This window comes from Xenopus tropicalis, chromosome 7 (assembly GCF_000004195.4).
Source record: "Xenopus tropicalis strain Nigerian chromosome 7, UCB_Xtro_10.0, whole genome shotgun sequence".
Taxonomy (NCBI): domain Eukaryota; kingdom Metazoa; phylum Chordata; class Amphibia; order Anura; family Pipidae; genus Xenopus; species Xenopus tropicalis.
Window position 1 is genome coordinate 105,155,340 of NC_030683.2, and position 17,597 is coordinate 105,172,936.

The 17,597-nt window shown below is 42.6% G+C and overlaps 1 protein-coding gene across 4 annotated transcripts in view; it reads left to right on the plus strand.

Moving 5' to 3' along the window:
• LOC116412254 (ubiquitin carboxyl-terminal hydrolase 40-like) overlaps positions 1-12,417 on the plus strand; it is a 62,685-nt gene extending 50,268 nt beyond the window's left edge. For 2 of the 4 annotated variants that reach the window (XM_031906050.1, XM_031906051.1), the window contains 4 exons: positions 6,125-6,358; positions 7,210-7,275; positions 10,265-10,332; positions 12,271-12,417. In XM_031906050.1, the coding sequence (XP_031761910.1) occupies positions 6,154-6,358; positions 7,210-7,275; positions 10,265-10,332; positions 12,271-12,402 (471 nt within the window). In that variant the 5' untranslated portion in view covers positions 6,125-6,153 and the 3' untranslated portion in view covers positions 12,403-12,417. Of the gene's footprint in view, positions 1-6,124; positions 6,359-7,209; positions 7,329-10,264; positions 10,333-12,270 lie in introns of all 4 variants that reach the window. The other 2 variants (XR_004223619.1, XM_031906052.1) reach the window with 2 other exon arrangements.
• Positions 12,418-17,597: the final 5,180 nt, after the last annotated feature.

Consider the following 17,597-nt stretch of genomic DNA (forward strand, 5'->3'; position numbering starts at 1 on the left):
GGTAAATTTTGCCCATATACCAACCACCTGGGCATGTGTGCCATGCTGGAAAGACAGAATTGACAGATCCTGTTCTATTGCAGATAATCTGTCATGTTTGAAAGTTTCATCTGCCAGGGCACCGTGTTGATGGCTTTATAGTTTATTGGCAGCTGAGGAACTTCCTAAAGTTCCAATCATTTGGGCTCAAACCATGCAGCATCATGGCCTCCCATCATCAGTGCACAGAGAGGGAACGTCAGATGCATAATTGTACAAGTAAAAGTTATATGACACTTCAGCATATAACTGTACCTGAACAGGTAGGAGCTAGAAGAACCTAATTTCACTCTGTTCCCCTGATGCTTCACCCACTATTGTGCCTGTTGTGACCTCCAACCACTAAAACTTTCCTCAGTCACAGTACTTTCTCCTCATTTTATTAGATGATTTCCTAAAATAGAAGCAAATGTTTCAGTATCCAAGTAATTGCATGACTGAAACATGGAAACTGCTGCCTAAAAGCTCTTCTTTGTTCCAAGGTACATAAATATCAGCTGAATTCTCAAGGAGTGCCCGGGAGACTATTGTGTAACAGAAGAATGACCTTTCCATCCAAAGACCAACATGTGAAATACTGGAAATACACCCTTAACCTGAGCCCAATATGTAGCTTTAGAAGGGCCAGGCTCCATTTCTAAGTAGGCACATTCACTGAATCCCTAGTTTGCCAATCTTCTAACCTTTTTGATTGAAATTCATGCAAAAACTTACGTAACTTCCAAATCAAGCAATGACAGCACAGAGCAGGGGCAGGAAGGTGTGTTGGGTTTAAATTTAGGGCAAACTCCACTGAGCCTCAATGAACTGACAGTTTATTAGCACATTAAATTATTTATATAAACTGCTTATTATAGAATAATATCAAACAAGGGGTGTAGCCAAAATTTTGATAACTTATAAGGGGGCCCAAAGTTTCTGATGGCGGCCCTGCTTATAAGTGTTTGGGTACCCACCAGCCTCATAAAGATTACTTACTATTTCCCCAACAGTTCTGTACATGTCTCACTGCTGCCCAGCGGGCCCGTGCACATTACACCGAGCGGGCTCGTGCATATTACACCGCGCGGCCCCGTGCACAGTGTCGGACTGGCCCACCAGGATACCAGGAAAACTCCCGGTGGGTCCAAGGGTCAGTGGGCCCTCCTGCTCCTTACCATTTGGCCCACTTCATGGTCATTCCCTATTTCAGAATGGGAACAAAGAAGAGAAATAGATGATGGGATAGATGCTAGCATGTTAATAAAAATAGACTAGGATAATAAAGTGGTTGAGTGAGGAAAGGAGCAATAATAGTTTGGAGAGTGGGCCCATGTTTTAAGGTTTTCCCGTGGGTCCCTGGGGTCCCAGTCCGACACAGGGCAGTTCTGCATATATAACACAAAACTCTCCTCCCCCAGTACATATCCCATTGCCATTGCCCCTGCTCCTGACTATATATATCTCCTGATGTGTCCCACCAGCAGCCCTGTACCTCTTTGCAGCCCTGTCCTTATCACACTGCCCTCCCTCACATCTGATCTCCCAAATGCCATGCCCCCTCCCCAGCTTTGTACTTTGTACCTCTCTGACTGGGCAGCGGCACCTCCTAAGCTGTGTGGAAGGAATAGACATTCCCCTCTCTGACAGCTCTCCTTCCTTGTCACATTGCAGTAAGGAATAGACATACCCCTCTCTGACAGCTCTCCTTCCTTGTCACATTGCAGTAAGGAATAGACATTCCCCTCTCTGACAGCTCTCCTTCCTTGTCACATTGCAGTAAGGAATAGACATACCCCTCTCTGACAGCACTCCTTCCTTGTCACATTGCAGTAAGGAATAGACATACCCCTCTCTGACAGCTCTCCTTCCTTGTCACATTGCAGTAAGGAATAGACATACCCCTCTCTGACAGCACTCCTTCCTTGTCACATTGCAGTAAGGAATAGACATACCCCTCTCTGACAGCACTCCTTCCTTGTCACATTGCAGTAAGGAATAGACATACCCCTCTCTGACAGCACTCCTTCCTTGTCACATTGCAGTAAGGAATAGACATACCCCTCTCTGACAGCACTCCTTCCTTGTCACATTGCAGTAAGGAATAGACATACCCCTCTCTGACAGCACTCCTTCCTTGTCACATTGCAGTAAGGAATAGACATACCCCTCTCTGACAGCACTCCTTCCTTGTCACATTGCAGTAAGGAATAGACATACCCCTCTCTGACAGCACTCCTTCCTTGTCACATTGCAGTAAGGAATAAACATACCCCTCTCTGACAGCACTCCTTCCTTGTCACATTGCAGTAAGGAATAGACATACCCCTCTCTGACAGCTCTCCTTCCTTGTCACATTGCAGTAAGGAATAGCCATACCCCTCTCTGACAGCTCTCCTTCCTTGTCGTGTTGGAAGTTTCGGCTAAACTGCGCAGACTGGCCGCTACTTCAATATCCACTACTTCGTGTAGCTACGGTACAAAGATGGAAGCAGCAGCCTCAGTCTGTTCTTTCGCACGGCGGCACTGCACTTGCCTAGAAAAGTGGCTGCTTAATTAGTATCAGCGGTGCTGTGCCCTCTGTTATTTCTCTCCCGTCCTCCCTGGCGCGATTCCTACCTGCCTCCCCGCTCACTCTGCGGGGTATTCTAAACCAGAGGGAGAGGCCATAGCCATTTGCATTGATGGGCAGGGATTGAAACAACACCTATGTGCTGCCACATTGCTCTATATACACATACACCAATTCATGTGGCATCACCTCTATCCTGGGGCAAGCTGACCCTTAGTCAGAGTGGGGAGTTACATTTATCAGCAATGTCTTCTGAGACCTTGCATCCTGAAATCTTACAGCTCAAGTCTCAGGTGACCAGAATCTTAAGTGAGTAGGGGGGTACATGAATAACTGTGAAACTTCTGGTAGTTAACTGGATGCACAATTCAGGGGATGGTGGAGGTAGTGCTAATGTTTGTGGAATAAAACTTTAAAGAATAAAGTGTGTTTTTAAATATATATATTTTTTTTTATTGATTTATTTTTTAATTATTTGCTGCCCTCTTCTGCCTCTTTATGCTTTCAGGCAGCCAAAAAACTATTGCTCCGAGAGGCTATTGTTACTCAGTACCACATCTCACCTGGTTGCTAGTTTAGATATGATCCTAGAAACCAGATATCCACAGAAAGGCAAAACCGGAGAGCTGTTTTTATTTACCAGGGCTGCTTTTTACTCCCAGTCTGGCCCTGGAGGTGAGCAACTTGGGCTAGTTCTGGAGAAATGAGAGAGAGAAAATTAAAAAATGACTAAAAGCAAGGATATGGGGATATGTAGGGATAGAGGGGACTACAAGGAGAGAATGAATAAGAAAGTGAAATGGGCTAGTGAATGTAGTTGTTGTGAAGGCCAGAAAATGGGAAGGGGGACAACATTAAAAAAAAGGCAAGGAGTGTAAAGAAAATTAGCTGTAGACAGTGGAACATATGGGGAAAATGGGAAATAATGGGGACATCAAAAGAGTTATATGATATGCTGATGCTATTAACCACTTCTGTGTTGGTATTATGTGATTTCTGAATATGAAAATGGCAGTGAGTGCTGCTAAAACATGCTACAAATCAACAGTGTCCTAAATGTATGATGTCTTATGCAGCATCTGCCATATATTCCAAAATGCAACCCTTATAGACTATTCTCACCCTCTTTGAACAAAAACTAAACTCACAAAACTCTCTATAACTTTATCAAAAGTAAAGTGAGTAAGTTTACTTGGTATATAGCTCCCTTGTTCCATCAATTTCTACTTTTAAGCAGAAATGTAGTTTCTGGGTTGGGTTTACCATCAACCCTGTAACCCCTAATTTTCAGGTTGTCTTAAAATGTATTGTAGATTTTCGGTGCATAAAATTGACGCTATTGAAAATGTAATTGCCATTATTTAAGTAAATACTTTTTCTAATACCGACAATTTTTTTGAAAGTTTATCCTAAATATATTTATTATAAAATTACCCCTGCAATCACCTACCAGCCATTTACCTATCACTCTGCTTCTCATCTTCACCAACTCTATATTACTGTATGTCACACTACTTTCGCACTTACCACCCTTCCCCAACAGCCCTTGTAATTTACTTCATTGATCTTTTGAATAATAACTATTTGTAACATAATGATATCACCATGGTACATGGAGTATTTACAGCTCATTAATTGTAAGTACAGTGGCTTGCAAAAGTATTTGGCCGCCTTGAACTTTTCCACATTTTGTCCCATTACAGCCACAAACATGAATCAATTTTATTGGAATTCCACGTGAAAGACCAATACAAAGTGGTGTACACGTGAGAAGTGGAACGAAAATCATACATGATTCCAAACATTTTTTACAAATAAATAACTGCAAAGTGGGGTGTGCGTAATTATTCAGCCCCCTTTGGTCTGAGTGCAGTCAGTTGCCCATAGACATTGCCTGATGAGTGCTAATGACTAAATAGAGTGCACCTGTGTGTAATCTAATGTCAGTACAATTACAGCTGCTCTGTGACGGCCTCAGAGGTTGTCTAAGAGAGTATTGGGAGCAACAACACCATGAAGTCCAAAGAACACACCAGACAGGTCAGGGATAAAGTTATTGAGAAATTTAAAGCAGGCTTAGGCTACAAAAAGATTTCCAAAGCCTTGAACATCCCACGGAGCACTGTTCAAGTGATCATCCAGAAATGGAAGGAGAATGGCACAACTGTAAACCTACCAAGACAAGGCCGTCCACCTAAACTCACAGGCCGAACAAGGAGATCGCTGATCAGAAATGCAGCCAAGAGGCCCATGGTGACTCTGGACGAGCTGCAGAGATCTACAGCTCCGGTGGGAGAATCTGTCCATAGGACAACTATTAGTCGTGCACTGCACAAAGTTGGCCTTTATGGAAGAGTGGCAAGAAGAAAGCCATTGTTAACAGTTTGCCACAAGCCATGTGGGGGACACAGCAAACATGTGGAAGAAGGTGCTCTGGTCAGATGAGACCAAAATGGAACTTTTTGGCCAAAATGCAAAACGCTATGTGTGGCGGAAAACTAACACTGCACATCACTCTGAACACACCATCCCCACTGTCACATAGGGTGGTGGCAGCATCATGCTCTGGGGGGGCTTCTCTTCAGCAGGGACAGGGAAGCTGCTCAGAGTTGATGGGAAGATGGATGGAGCCAAATACAGGGCAATCTTGGAAGAAAACCTCTTGGAGTCTGCAAAAGACTTGAGACTGGGGCGGAGGTTCACCTTCCAGCAGGACAACGACCCTAAACATAAAGCCAGGGCAACAATGGAATGGTTTAAAACAAAACATATCCATGTGTTAGAATGGCCCAGTCACAGTCCAGATCTAAATCCAATCGAGAATCTGTGGCAAGATCTGAAAACTGCTGTTCACAAACGCTGCCCATCTAATCTGACTGAGCTGGAGCTGTTTTGCAAAGAAGAATGGGCAAGGATTTCAGTCTCTAGATGTGCAAAGCTGGTAGAAACATACCCTAAAAGCCTGGCAGCTGTAATTGCAGCAAAAGGTGGTTCAAGTATTGACTCAGGGGGCTGAATAATTCCGCACACCCCACTTTGCAGTTATTTATTTGTAAAAAAATGTTTGGAATCATGTATGATTTTCGTTCCACTTCTCACGTGTACACCACTTTGTATTGGTCTTTCACATGGAATTCCAATAAAATTGATTCATGTTTGTGGCTGTAATGGGACAAAATGTGGAAAAGTTCAAGGGGGCCGAATACTTTTGCAAGCCACTGTATATGCTTTTTGTTGATACCTTTCTGTTTTCAGGTTATGTGTAAGTACTTAGGCTTAGAGTTTTTGGACTCAGTCCATGAATATGTATTAACTAAAGCTGATAAACATTGAGAAACTGCAACATGAACGATTGAGTATTTAGAAATGAATAAAATGTGAAGGCAAGCTCTTAAATGTTGATAATTAGTTACACTCCAGTATTATTTTGTTTATTGCTTGTTTTGGCAATTTAGCAGGTGAAAGTGGTCAGAATGGACATCACTTGCTCCAAAAATAGATTATAGATATAATAGTTTTATTTTCCATACCAAGGTTACTCCTACTAACTTCTGCGCTGCAAGATGTTTGGAGACCTATTTGAGGAAGATGAAGACTTTTCAATCCTTCCAAGCAGTCCAAACACGAATGGCAAGAAATCCCACCCCAGAGATTCAAAGACCCCAGAGCCACAAGGAGACACAAGGCTTAGTGGACTGAGGAATCAAGGTGGCACCTGTTACCTGAATTCTCTTCTGCGGACCCTGTTTTTTACACCAGAATTCAGAGGTTTGGTCATTTCTTTTTTTTTTTTTAATGCAAAATGCATTATAAGCATCACAGCTGTTTTGATACACAACTGTTTTTTATTTGGTTTGGATGCACTCCTTGGGCATCTGTATATGAATTAGTTTGTATTTAGTGAATTAGGTATAGTGGTCTACTGCACAGGAATGGGTTTCATTTGTAGGTCATCTATGAAGTTTTACATTCATTTACATTAATCAGGAAGTAGTCTTACATTCTTTTGCCTGTGTCAAAAATATAAGGTGAAGGCCTTACGCTCTTTAAGCCAAGTGCTCAATCATGTAAAGAACAACAAACCCTTTATTACCTCCTTTGCTCTGGTGGTTCTTACATCTGATCCCTGCAAGATGGGGCCAGATGAAATTGCTAAGTGGACTGACTTGCTAGTAGATTTGTTCTGCCATTGTGGAAGCACGCTAGATGGAATGTTAGCCTCCTGTGTATGGGTGTTGGTGCATTTCACTAGAGCCTTGAATATGCCTTGGATTCATTGCTATGTAGTGCAGCAACATGGACCTTGGTTTTATACTTTGCCCAACATCCATCTGGGGTTTCAGGATGCAATTTCTGGTAAGAAGGTTCTGCAGACCATGGTATCATATGTACAGGGGCGGCCAAAAGGTTTTGATTGCGAGCTGCAGAAGGCTGAAAACCATCTCCTGTGACTTTAACATAGGATGGTAGAAAATTATGGTTTGTTTGCAGTGACAAAAAAAGGTATTCATTAAAGAGGATGTAAAATCAAAAATCATAATTCTTGTGTGTGTTATTTAGACCAAATAAAATACATTTGCAATAAAAACCCATTAAAAATGTTCTACTGTTTTTTTCAGGTTCGGCAAGGAGTGCACTGAAAAAAGCAGAATCTTGGCCGAATACCAAACTGAATCCTGGATTCGGTGCATGCCTAGTTATAGTGCTTTCCTGTCTTAGGACTATACATAAACACTGAGTTAAGATTTTGACATTACCTCCCCTTTTATCAGAATAAAAGTAAACAATTAAAGATAAATTTTGCCATGTAATAAAAAAACTCCCCTACTGCGGTTGCACAATGGGGTCCTTTTACATTCGATTCTTTTCCTCTATTCGGAGGGACGAGGCAAGGATGCCCTCTTTCCCCAACTTTGTTTATACAACATTGGAACCTCTGGCATCATGTATGCGAAAAAACGTTAATATAAGTGGCCTCTCTCTGACCCACACACAACATAAAATGTAGCAAATTAATCAATTCTTTTGGCTTTCAGTACCACCTCTATGCTGATGATACTCAGATCTATCTTTCCTCTCCTGACCTCAACCCAGAGCTTCTAACTCGTGTCTCTTCCTGCCTGCCCGCTATCTCCACTTGGATGTCCCAACGTTATCTTAAATTAAACCTCTCTAAGACTGAATTGGTCCTCTTTCCCCCATCCAACGCCCACATTGTTCCCGAGGTATCTATAACGGTTAACAACTCTACCATCACCCCATCTCCCCAGGCCCGGTGCCTTGGGGTTATCCTTGATTCTGCCCTGTCCTTCACTCCTCATATCCAATCACTTACCAAATCATGTCACTTTCACCTAAGAAATATTTCGAAAATACGATCATTTATCACCCAAGATGCTGCCAAAATTCTGATTCACTCTCTTATAATATCTCGCCTGGACTACTGTAACTCCCTGTTAATTGGCCTTCCCCTCCAAAGTCTGTCCCCTCTCCAGTCCATAATGAATACTGCTGCCAGGCTCATATACCTCTCCAACCGCTCCTCCTCTGCCATGCCACTCTGCCAATCTCTGCACTGGTTTCCCCTACCATCCAGGATAAAATTCAAACTAATGACTCTCACATACAAAGCAGTCCATAACTCTGCCCCACCCTACATCTCTGAACTCATCTCTAGGTACCATCCAACCCGCTTGTTACGCTCCTCTACTGACCTGCTCCTCAACTCCTCTCTCATTCCCTCCTCACACACTCACATTCCAGACTGTGCAAGGGCTGCCCCCCTTCTCTGAAATTCGCTCCCACAATTTATCAGACTTTCTCCCAATCTCTCTGCCTTCAAGAGATCTCTAAAAACTCATTTATTTAGAGAAGCTTACCCTAATCTAGTTTAGCAATACCCTGTGCCACACCTCTCACAACTCTGGTCATGCCCATTCCCACACCTTGTGTCTCAACCCTTTCTCCTTATAGATTGTAAGCTCTTTTGGGCAGGGTTCTCTTCCCCTCTTGTATCGGTTATTGATTGCTTTCTTTGTTACTCTGTATGTCCAATGTATAAACCCACTTATTGTACAGCGCTGCGGAATATGTTGGCGCTTTATAAATAAATGTTAATAATAATAATAATAATAATATATCTATTAGGACAATATACTTATGATGATTACCAAACCCCTTACAAATTGCTTCAGCTAAACTTTGCCTTCTTACTTAAAATATATTGGAGTCAAGATACCGTCTAATATAACTTAACCTTTATAAAATAAACTATCTTCCATTATGGAAATCAATTCTATCCAATTGCACTTAATGCTATGCCCTGCGTACCCTATTTCTCTAGGCTTAACAGTCTATTCTCAATGTTGGAAAACACTTTCCAAATCTGGGGTGTATACAGGAGAGCATTTCAAGGGTGGGGGTTAAAGGGCCTTAAAACTCTAAAGCATATGTATGGACACTCTGGCCCTTTTACATGGGAAAGGTTTCATCAAACCTACTCACCTCACCCTCCGGAACAGTGTAGATTCATTCAGGTCCCATTTTCTTAATTCAAAGCATTAAGGACAGTATACCCCTCTGTCTTCCTATTTAGAATCAATGTGTATAACTCAACCTTACGCTAAATGGTGCGTATATGCTGCTTATATCGAACTCTTATAGAAAGTTCATTTACTTCAACCCTTTCATATAAGGAGGCATGGGGAAAAAGACTTTGGATATTCACATGAGCAGAAATGGCAAAAAAATTGGGATTTAGTAGCCCATAGCTCCATCAACACTTTATTATTGGAGTCTGGCTACAAATCCCTACTAAGATGGTATTTGGTCCTATCCAGAGTACATAAGATAAACAGTGCATATAGCTCATTATGCTTCAGAGGATGTTGGAGAGGAGGGTACAGCTTACCCACACATGGTGGCAATGTCCTAGGGTTAGAAGATTTTGGATCAGAGTCTGAGATTATATATTCAGTTGCTGGCTTTAACATCCACAAGTTGCCGCAAAATGCATTACTAGGACTTCCCATCCCAAACTTAAGCAAACCTACCAAGATTCTAATTACTCGAAACTCACCATTATGAAATCCGCAGCTCAAAAACGAAATAAACTGGATCCTGCTGGTATATGAAAAATCATAGACAAAAGCAATTTAAAAAAATAAGGACCCCCTGGATATTTGTTAAATCGCTGGCAGACATACAAATAGTCACCAGGGATATCCACCAAGGTACCTTTAGGAACTGCAACCGCCTTACGCTCAGACTGGAAGTAATTAACTTTATCTGGTACAAGAGTGAAGAATAGATGGACCAGGGGGGAGAAAAGAAGTCAAGTTAAAAATAGTCCTGTTTTATTTTTTCTTTTCTCATTCAGTTTTTATACTTCGTTGATAATTTTTTTTTTTCTATCACTTTAAAGCAAACAAAGGCATACTTTTTGCAATTATAGAATATAATCAGTAGAGGTCTGGGAACACTAAAATGCTTGTCCCCAGACACTATAATATAGAGCTTACTCATTGCAAGGATGAACCTTTACTTTCTTAATATTGCCTTGTGTACTTTTGAATACAGAACATTGTCAATAAAGTAAAATAAAAAAAAATAATAAAAGTAAACAATATCACAGTATTCTTTGACTGCATTTTTTTCTCTTTTATATTGTAACAGAAGCCCTTTTTGCTTTGGGTCCTAAAGAACTTGGATCACTGGAGGAGAAAGACACGCCAGAGTCTCAGGTAATTGTTTTTCAACACAAGGTGTTAAACACAGTTTTGTAGGATGGATGTAGATACAGGGCCTGGGATTAACAGCAGTGTGTGACACAGGTACAAGAGGCAGCTCTGTACAAGGGAACAACTGCAACTGGCTAAATCAGGGAAAGTAAAGTTAAATGAATGCAGTGGTAAAGTATTAAGACAGGCACAGACTGGCAATCAGTGGATTCTGACAAATGTCAGAGGGGCTACTGTAAGATGTTGTAGACAGTCACTATCAACTGGCCCTGTAAGGGGCTTTTTGGGCCTCTCTACATGAAATGGCAGGGCCATTTTTGAATGCCAAGAGTACAACTCAGGTTGTATATTATGAATAGTACCCCAAGGTAATGGGGAACACTTTTCGGCCAAAACTGAACTGTTGGGCTAGCCAAGCTATTTTGAAAATAAAAGCTTCTTTCCTGCATCCCAGAAGCAATTAGGGGAAACTGAAGTGTTAACATACATTTACAGTGCCTTTCAGTATTTATCCTACATTTTGTTGCATTACAAGCTGGAATTAATTTGTGTGTCATACTTTGCCTGCCCTATGCTGCCTGTGTATCCCATTCTCTGCCTCCCCTATGCTGCTTGTGTGCCCCATACTCTGCCTGCCCTATGCTGCCTATGTGTGTCATACTCTGCCTGCCCTATGCTGCCTGTTTGTGCCATTTTTTGCCTGCCCTATGCTTCCTGTGTGTGCCATACTCTGCCTGCCCTATGCTGCCTGTATGTGCCATACTCTGCCTGCCCTATGCTGCCTGTGTGTGCCATACTCTGCCTGCCCTATGCTGCCTGTGTGTGCCATACCTTGCCTGCCCTATGCTGCCTATGTGTGTCATACTCTGCCTGTCCTATGCTGCCTGTGTGTGCCATACTCTGCCTGCCCTATGCTGCCTGTGTGTGCCATACCTTGCCTGCCCTATGCTGCCTGTTTGTGCCATTTTCTGCCTGCCCTATGCTGCCTGTTTGTGCCATTTTTTGCCTGCCCTATGCTGCCTGTGTGTGCCATAATCTGCCTGCCCTATGCTGCCTGCGTGTGCCATAATCTGCCTGCCTTACGCCGCCCGTGTGTCCCATACTCTGCCTGCCCTACACTGCTTGTGTGTGTGTGCCATATGCTGCCTGCCCTGCCTGTGTGTGCCATACTCTCTCTGCTCTATGCTGCCTGTGTGTCCCATACTCTGCCTGCTCTATGCTGCCTGTGTGTCCCGTACTCTGCCTGCTCTATGCTGCCTGTGTGTCCCGTACTCTGCCTGCTCTATGCTGCCTGTGTGTGCCATATTCTTTCCACCCTATGCTGCCTGTGTGTGCCATATTCTTTCTACCCTATGCTGCCTGTGTGTCCCATACTCTGCCTGCTCTATGCTGCCTTTATGTTCCATGCTCTGCCTGCCCTGTGCTGCCTGTGGAAGGTGAACCTATTTCCAAATGTTAGCATTTGGAAATAGTTATTAGGAGGTCTCTAAGGTGTGCTGGGGATTGATTTGCTGTCCACAGAGAGGATAAGGCATATGGATTTAAGGGTGTGGCTTAATATGATGTAATAACTTCTTTTACATATGATTGAATGGTGATATCCCTGCAGTGAGCACCAACCATTGGGGTTTTGCTGCACAACTACCATTAATGTGGGTTTGGTCTTAAAAGCTCTTGTGATAACATGGATGTGCTTTCAAGTGGGTGCAGTTTAAAACAAGGGCTTCCCTTATCAGCCCTCCACCACATAGGCCAAAAAAATTCCAGCCCTTGGTACCACAGAAGTTGGGCAGCACTGATCTAGATAACAGAGTACCATACTTTTTTGACTTACGATTGCTGAATGACACAACTTTCTTAGCAGATTTCCCATCGTGGTGATGAATTTCCTTATTTCCTCTCATTGTATTTTCCTTTTTCATATTTTTTTTCTATTTCCAGGTGCGAATTATTCCCCTGCAGTTACAGCGTCTCTTCGCTCAACTTCTGCTGCTGGATCAGCAGGCCTTGTCAACCACAGATCTCACAGAGAGCTTTGGGTGGAACAGTAGTGAGGTCTGTACCTTTTATTGATAAGAAATAAGAATTCCTATCTTGTGCCATATTGCAGTGGCTAGGGCAGGACATGCTGGCAGTTTTAGTTCCGTCATAGTCCTGGCATCCAAGGCTTTTTAGTTATGTCTCCTTCAAACCATATAGATTGTAAGCTCTACGGGGCAGGGACCTCCTTCCTCTTGTGTCCTCGACTCTTAACTTATTGCTGCTTAACCCCCTGTTTGTATTAATGTATTCTACTGTACAGCGCTGCGTACATAAGTAGCGCTTTATAAATAAAGATATACATACTTTCATGTAGTTTCCCCTACACTCTTACATTTATCAGTAACAGCATCAATATGCTATATGGTTTAAATGTTTGCAAATATTCTGCCAACAATTTTGTCTTGAGCCCATTTTGCTGAATAGTAAAACTTGCATTAATTAGTACGTAGTGTATTTTCTGGCGAGTGTGATAACTGCCAATCCAATGTTTTGTTGCCAGAATAATTGCAATATTATATTTGTCCCCGTTTAATAAAGTGCCCATAACATATTTGCCATTTATTCTGTGTCTAAAATCTCCCACTTAATTTAAGCCACTTTAGCAAACGGACCCCTAAGTATTTGGCTAAATATTCTTAGATGCCCCCCCCCCATTTTATTATCTCTAGCACTTCTTTTTTTTTCTTACTTATATTTTTATTGGTTTTTTGGGTTTTTTTTTGCAAATAAACTTTTATACAGCACCTCTCTGTGCTTTCCCAGGGCAAAATGTCGCCATTTTTATGCTGTCGATTGTCGCGTGCGTAATGTCGCGACAATTAGCGCATGCTATAAATAGAGTGCATGCGGAAAATACTGCGCACGCTATTTATCGCGACAAGAATATCGCATGAAATACCGCGCCTAAAATAGCGCAAGTGTACTAATAGTGAATCGTGCGAAAAGTCGCCAAAATCAAGAAGCGGTAAAATTTTTAGCCCACGCTAAAAATAGCGCATGTTTTTTCGCACTTTAGTGAATCGGCCCCTATATCTTAACTGGGGTCAAATACAAGATACTATTGTATGAGGGCCTGGGCAAAATTTAATTGGTGGGCCTACACTGCCCCAACAAATTTGTGTGCTTGTGGACCCTGGTGGGCCCTGGGCAAATGCCCCTTTTGTCCAATTATTAAAATTGCCTCTTATTTCTGGATAATGGTTTCTGGATAATGCATCTTATATCTGTATACAAGATATCCTTCTAAACAGTGCTTTTCAGTTATAATCTGGGTTTAGTGATGTCACTTTTATGATTTTACTTCTAGTGAAAGCCCATGACCCCCCTCTCTGTGGCCCCCCACCTGTCTGGCTGCTTTGATGGCTTACCTTTGAGTAAGCTTTAAATGGTATTAGTACTGAGGTTAACTGGCCCCCTGCATGGTTCACACCTCAAATTCAGGCTGTAATCCCCCTGTATTGTTTAAAAATGTAATCCCCTGTGTTGTTCATACCTTTTAATCCCTACATTGTTCATCCCCTGCATTGTTCACACCTCAGGCTGTAATCACCCACATTGTTCCCCTGTTCACACATCAGACAGATTGTAGGAGCAGTAGAAACCCACAAATAATCCCTGCACACTACAAAGAGAACATACTGAGGTGATACTGCAATTAAAAAGTTTTTTAATATATAGTAATTGTGCAGACTGTAGGAGCAGTGCCAGCATTGTGTCACTGTATGCTGCCTGTGTGTGCCATACTCTGCCTTCCCTATTCTGCCTGTGTGTGCCATACTATACTTGCCCTATGCTGCCTGTGTGTGCATACTCTGCCTGCCCTATGCTGCTTGTGTGTGCTATACACACAGGCAGCATAGGGCAGACAGAGTATGGCACAAACAGGCATGGTAGGGCAGACAGAGTATGGCACACACAGGCAGCATAGGGCAGGCAGAGTATGGCACACACAGGCAGGGTAGGGCAGGCAGACTATGACGCACACAGGCAGGGTAGGGCAGGCAGAGTATGGCACACAGGCAGCATAGGACAGGCAGAGTATGGCACACACAGGCAGCATAGGGCAGGCAGAGTATGGCACACACAGGCAGCATAGGGCAGCCAGAGTATGGCACACACAGGCAGGGTAGGGCAGGCAGACTATGACGCACACAGGCAGGGTAGGGCAGGCAGAGTATGGCACACAGGCAGCATAGGACAGGCAGAGTATGGCACACACAGACAGCATAGGGCAGGCAGAGTATGGCACACACAGGCAGCATAGGGCAGGCAGAGTATGGCACACACAGGCAGGGTAGGGAAGGCAGAGTATAGCACACACAGGCAGCATAGGGCAGGCAGTGTATGGCACACACAGGCAGGGTAGGGAAGGCAGAGTATGGCACACACAGGCAGCATAGGGCAGGCAGAGTATGGCACACATGCAACATACGGCAGGCAGAGTATGGCACACACAGGCAGGGTAGGGAAGGCAGAGTATGGCAGGTTTATGCTGTACTACCACCATTAATATGGGTATGGTCATGTGATAACACGGGTGTGGTTTCAAGTGGGTGTGATTTAAAAAGGGGAGTGGTCAAAACCGGCTTCCATTATCGGCCCTCCACCATGTAGGCCGGAAACATTCCGTCCCTTGGTATTGAAGAGTCTGAATTACACAATGAGGTGGGCTATCCCCATTGAAGGAATGGAGGGGGGGGGTGTTTAATCAAGACAGCTATCTGTTTAAAGTTTATCTCTTTCTGAATCAAATCCGGAAATGCATTTGGAAAAAATCTCTGGAGTTACCCTAGAAACAGCTCAGCCAGAAAGATGAGAATTACTGGGATGCCTGCTTATGTCTGCTATTGAAGTATAAATGCACAGGTGCTCTGGCTTCTGATCATCTGAACGGGAGAAATATGGGGGGCACTATTGAGAGAACTAAAGGTATGCCTGCAGGTTGAGATTAACTCTTTACTAGCCTTTCCTTCTCCTTTGAATTAACTTTAAGTATGACGTATAGGATAATATTCTGGGGCAATTTGCAATTGGTCTTCATTTTTTATAATTTGGTGTTGCAAGTTATTTAGCTTCTTATTCAACAGCTTTCCAGTTTGCAATTTAGCAATCTGGTTTCAAAGGCCCAAATTACCCTAGCAACCATGCATTGATTCGAATGAGAGACTGGAATACAAATAGGAGAAGGCCTGAATAGAAAGATTAGTAATAAAAAGTAGCAGTAATAATACATTTGTAGCCTTACAGAGCTTTTGTTTTTTAGATGGGGGGTCAGTGACCCCCATTTGAAAGCTGGAAATAGTCCAAAGAAGGAGGCACAGGGATAGAATGTAGAAGATAAAGAGATGGAGATAGACATATGGTAAGACAAGTTATGGAAGGGGAAGAAGAGTGGAAAGAAGCAGAAAGGAAGAATTACTGATTAGTGGTTTCTAAGCCCCAGTTAGACCCACAGAAAGGTTGCAGGGGTAAAATGGATTATAACAATGTAACAATGTTGAGGGATATGTTTCCCCTTCTCAGGCTCTGTTATGCACATTCATCTTATTGAATAAAATGCCCCCATGCATTAGTAGCAGCTCCCTACTAAATAAATGTAATTCATGTGTAACTCACAACATAACTGAGACACACATTCATGCAGAAATGCCAAACAGACAAGGAGATAATGGCAATGTATAAGAACAGCATGGAAACACAAAGCAGCACACAGACTTGGCACATCTGGCACACATGGTCACGCTTTCCCCCACTGCAGCAACACAGTGAATGGAGTACTGTGTTCTTTGTATGAACCAAATGCATCAGTAAAGTCTCCTCCGTTTTATGTGTAGCAGGCAAAGCCCAATGGGTTTAACCAGGCAAAATAGGCAAACAGTAAGGTGAGCGGTGACAATAGGACACAGAACTGAACAAGATAAAAGTGCCAGTAGATATTGTGAGTAGGTGTATGATATGTGCAGCTTTGCTATCAATGTATAGTCATTAGCATTGGAACGAGTGTCTCTTTCTACTGTAGAATTATTTCTAAATTAGAGACAGATGCTAGAACTGTGTCCTTGCCGTTGCTAGGAACCACTTCATTCTGGGGTACACTAGTGATACAGTTCAATGACCATTAATATTTATAGAAGAAACTAATTAACAAATTGTTTTTAGCCTCTCATTTCATGAAACATGTCAATGGAATGTAAAAAGACCTTTTCTTTTTTATTAAAGGGATATTCCAAACAAAAATTATAGTGCCTTTACATAACTTTAAGTGAGGCCAAAATAGAAGATAAATAGTAGAGAGCCTGAGGTGGAGCATAGGGCATCATTGTCAGTGCCAATCCCATACCTCCCAACTGTCCCGATTTTCACGGGACAGTCCTGATTTTGACAGCTCAGCCCACAGTCCTGGATTCTTTCTGAAAAGTCGCTCATTTCCCTTTAATCTCCTGCACTGAACCTGCACTAAATGCTAAAAAAGATACAATGTTTCTCAAACTTAATTTAAAAAGTAGCTTTTGGCAGAGAGCCCAGAAAGTTGACAAGCTACACTTGTACTGAGAAATAATTGTAACTAATAAGCTAAACTAATAAGCTAAACAGGTCTCTTGGGGGAAACTGAGACTTGCAGCTTAAAGGGCAAGTTCACCTTTTTCAGGAAAACTGTAATAGCATAGAACAAGACCCCAAAGCCCCCAAAATGTGTTCAAACTTTAAACCTGCCAAATTTTGTAAAAGGGAAGTGGTATCTAAGGGGGGTGGTCACAAAAATGGGTGTGGTCAAAAATATATTTTTATCCCTCTTTACAATTTTCCAATGTTGGGAGGTCTGTCAACCCTTTAAGCCCAGGATTTGCCTGTCCTTTTAGCCTTACTCTTCATGGTCCTCCCCAGGTCTTTCTAGGTCTTCTTTGGGGGTTTAACTTGAGGGCCTTCCTTTTTCCCATTCTCCTTCCACCATTTATGTCCATTTCCTCTCTTTTATCTCATGGTGGATAGGGTTTTCTCCGGCTTAGCTCCACAGTTCCTTATTTGAAATTGCCCTTGGTCAGAGCATCCACAAGGTTCTTCAGAGACAGCAATTAATGTAGGACTGGTGCTTACTAACAATTAGAATATATATGGGAACCCTTTGGTATACTTTTAATGTTGAGGGTTTTATGTGCATACTCAATGTATAACACATTGGAGCAGTGCAAAGAGCTTCAGGGGCTGCTACTAACATTGATCCTATA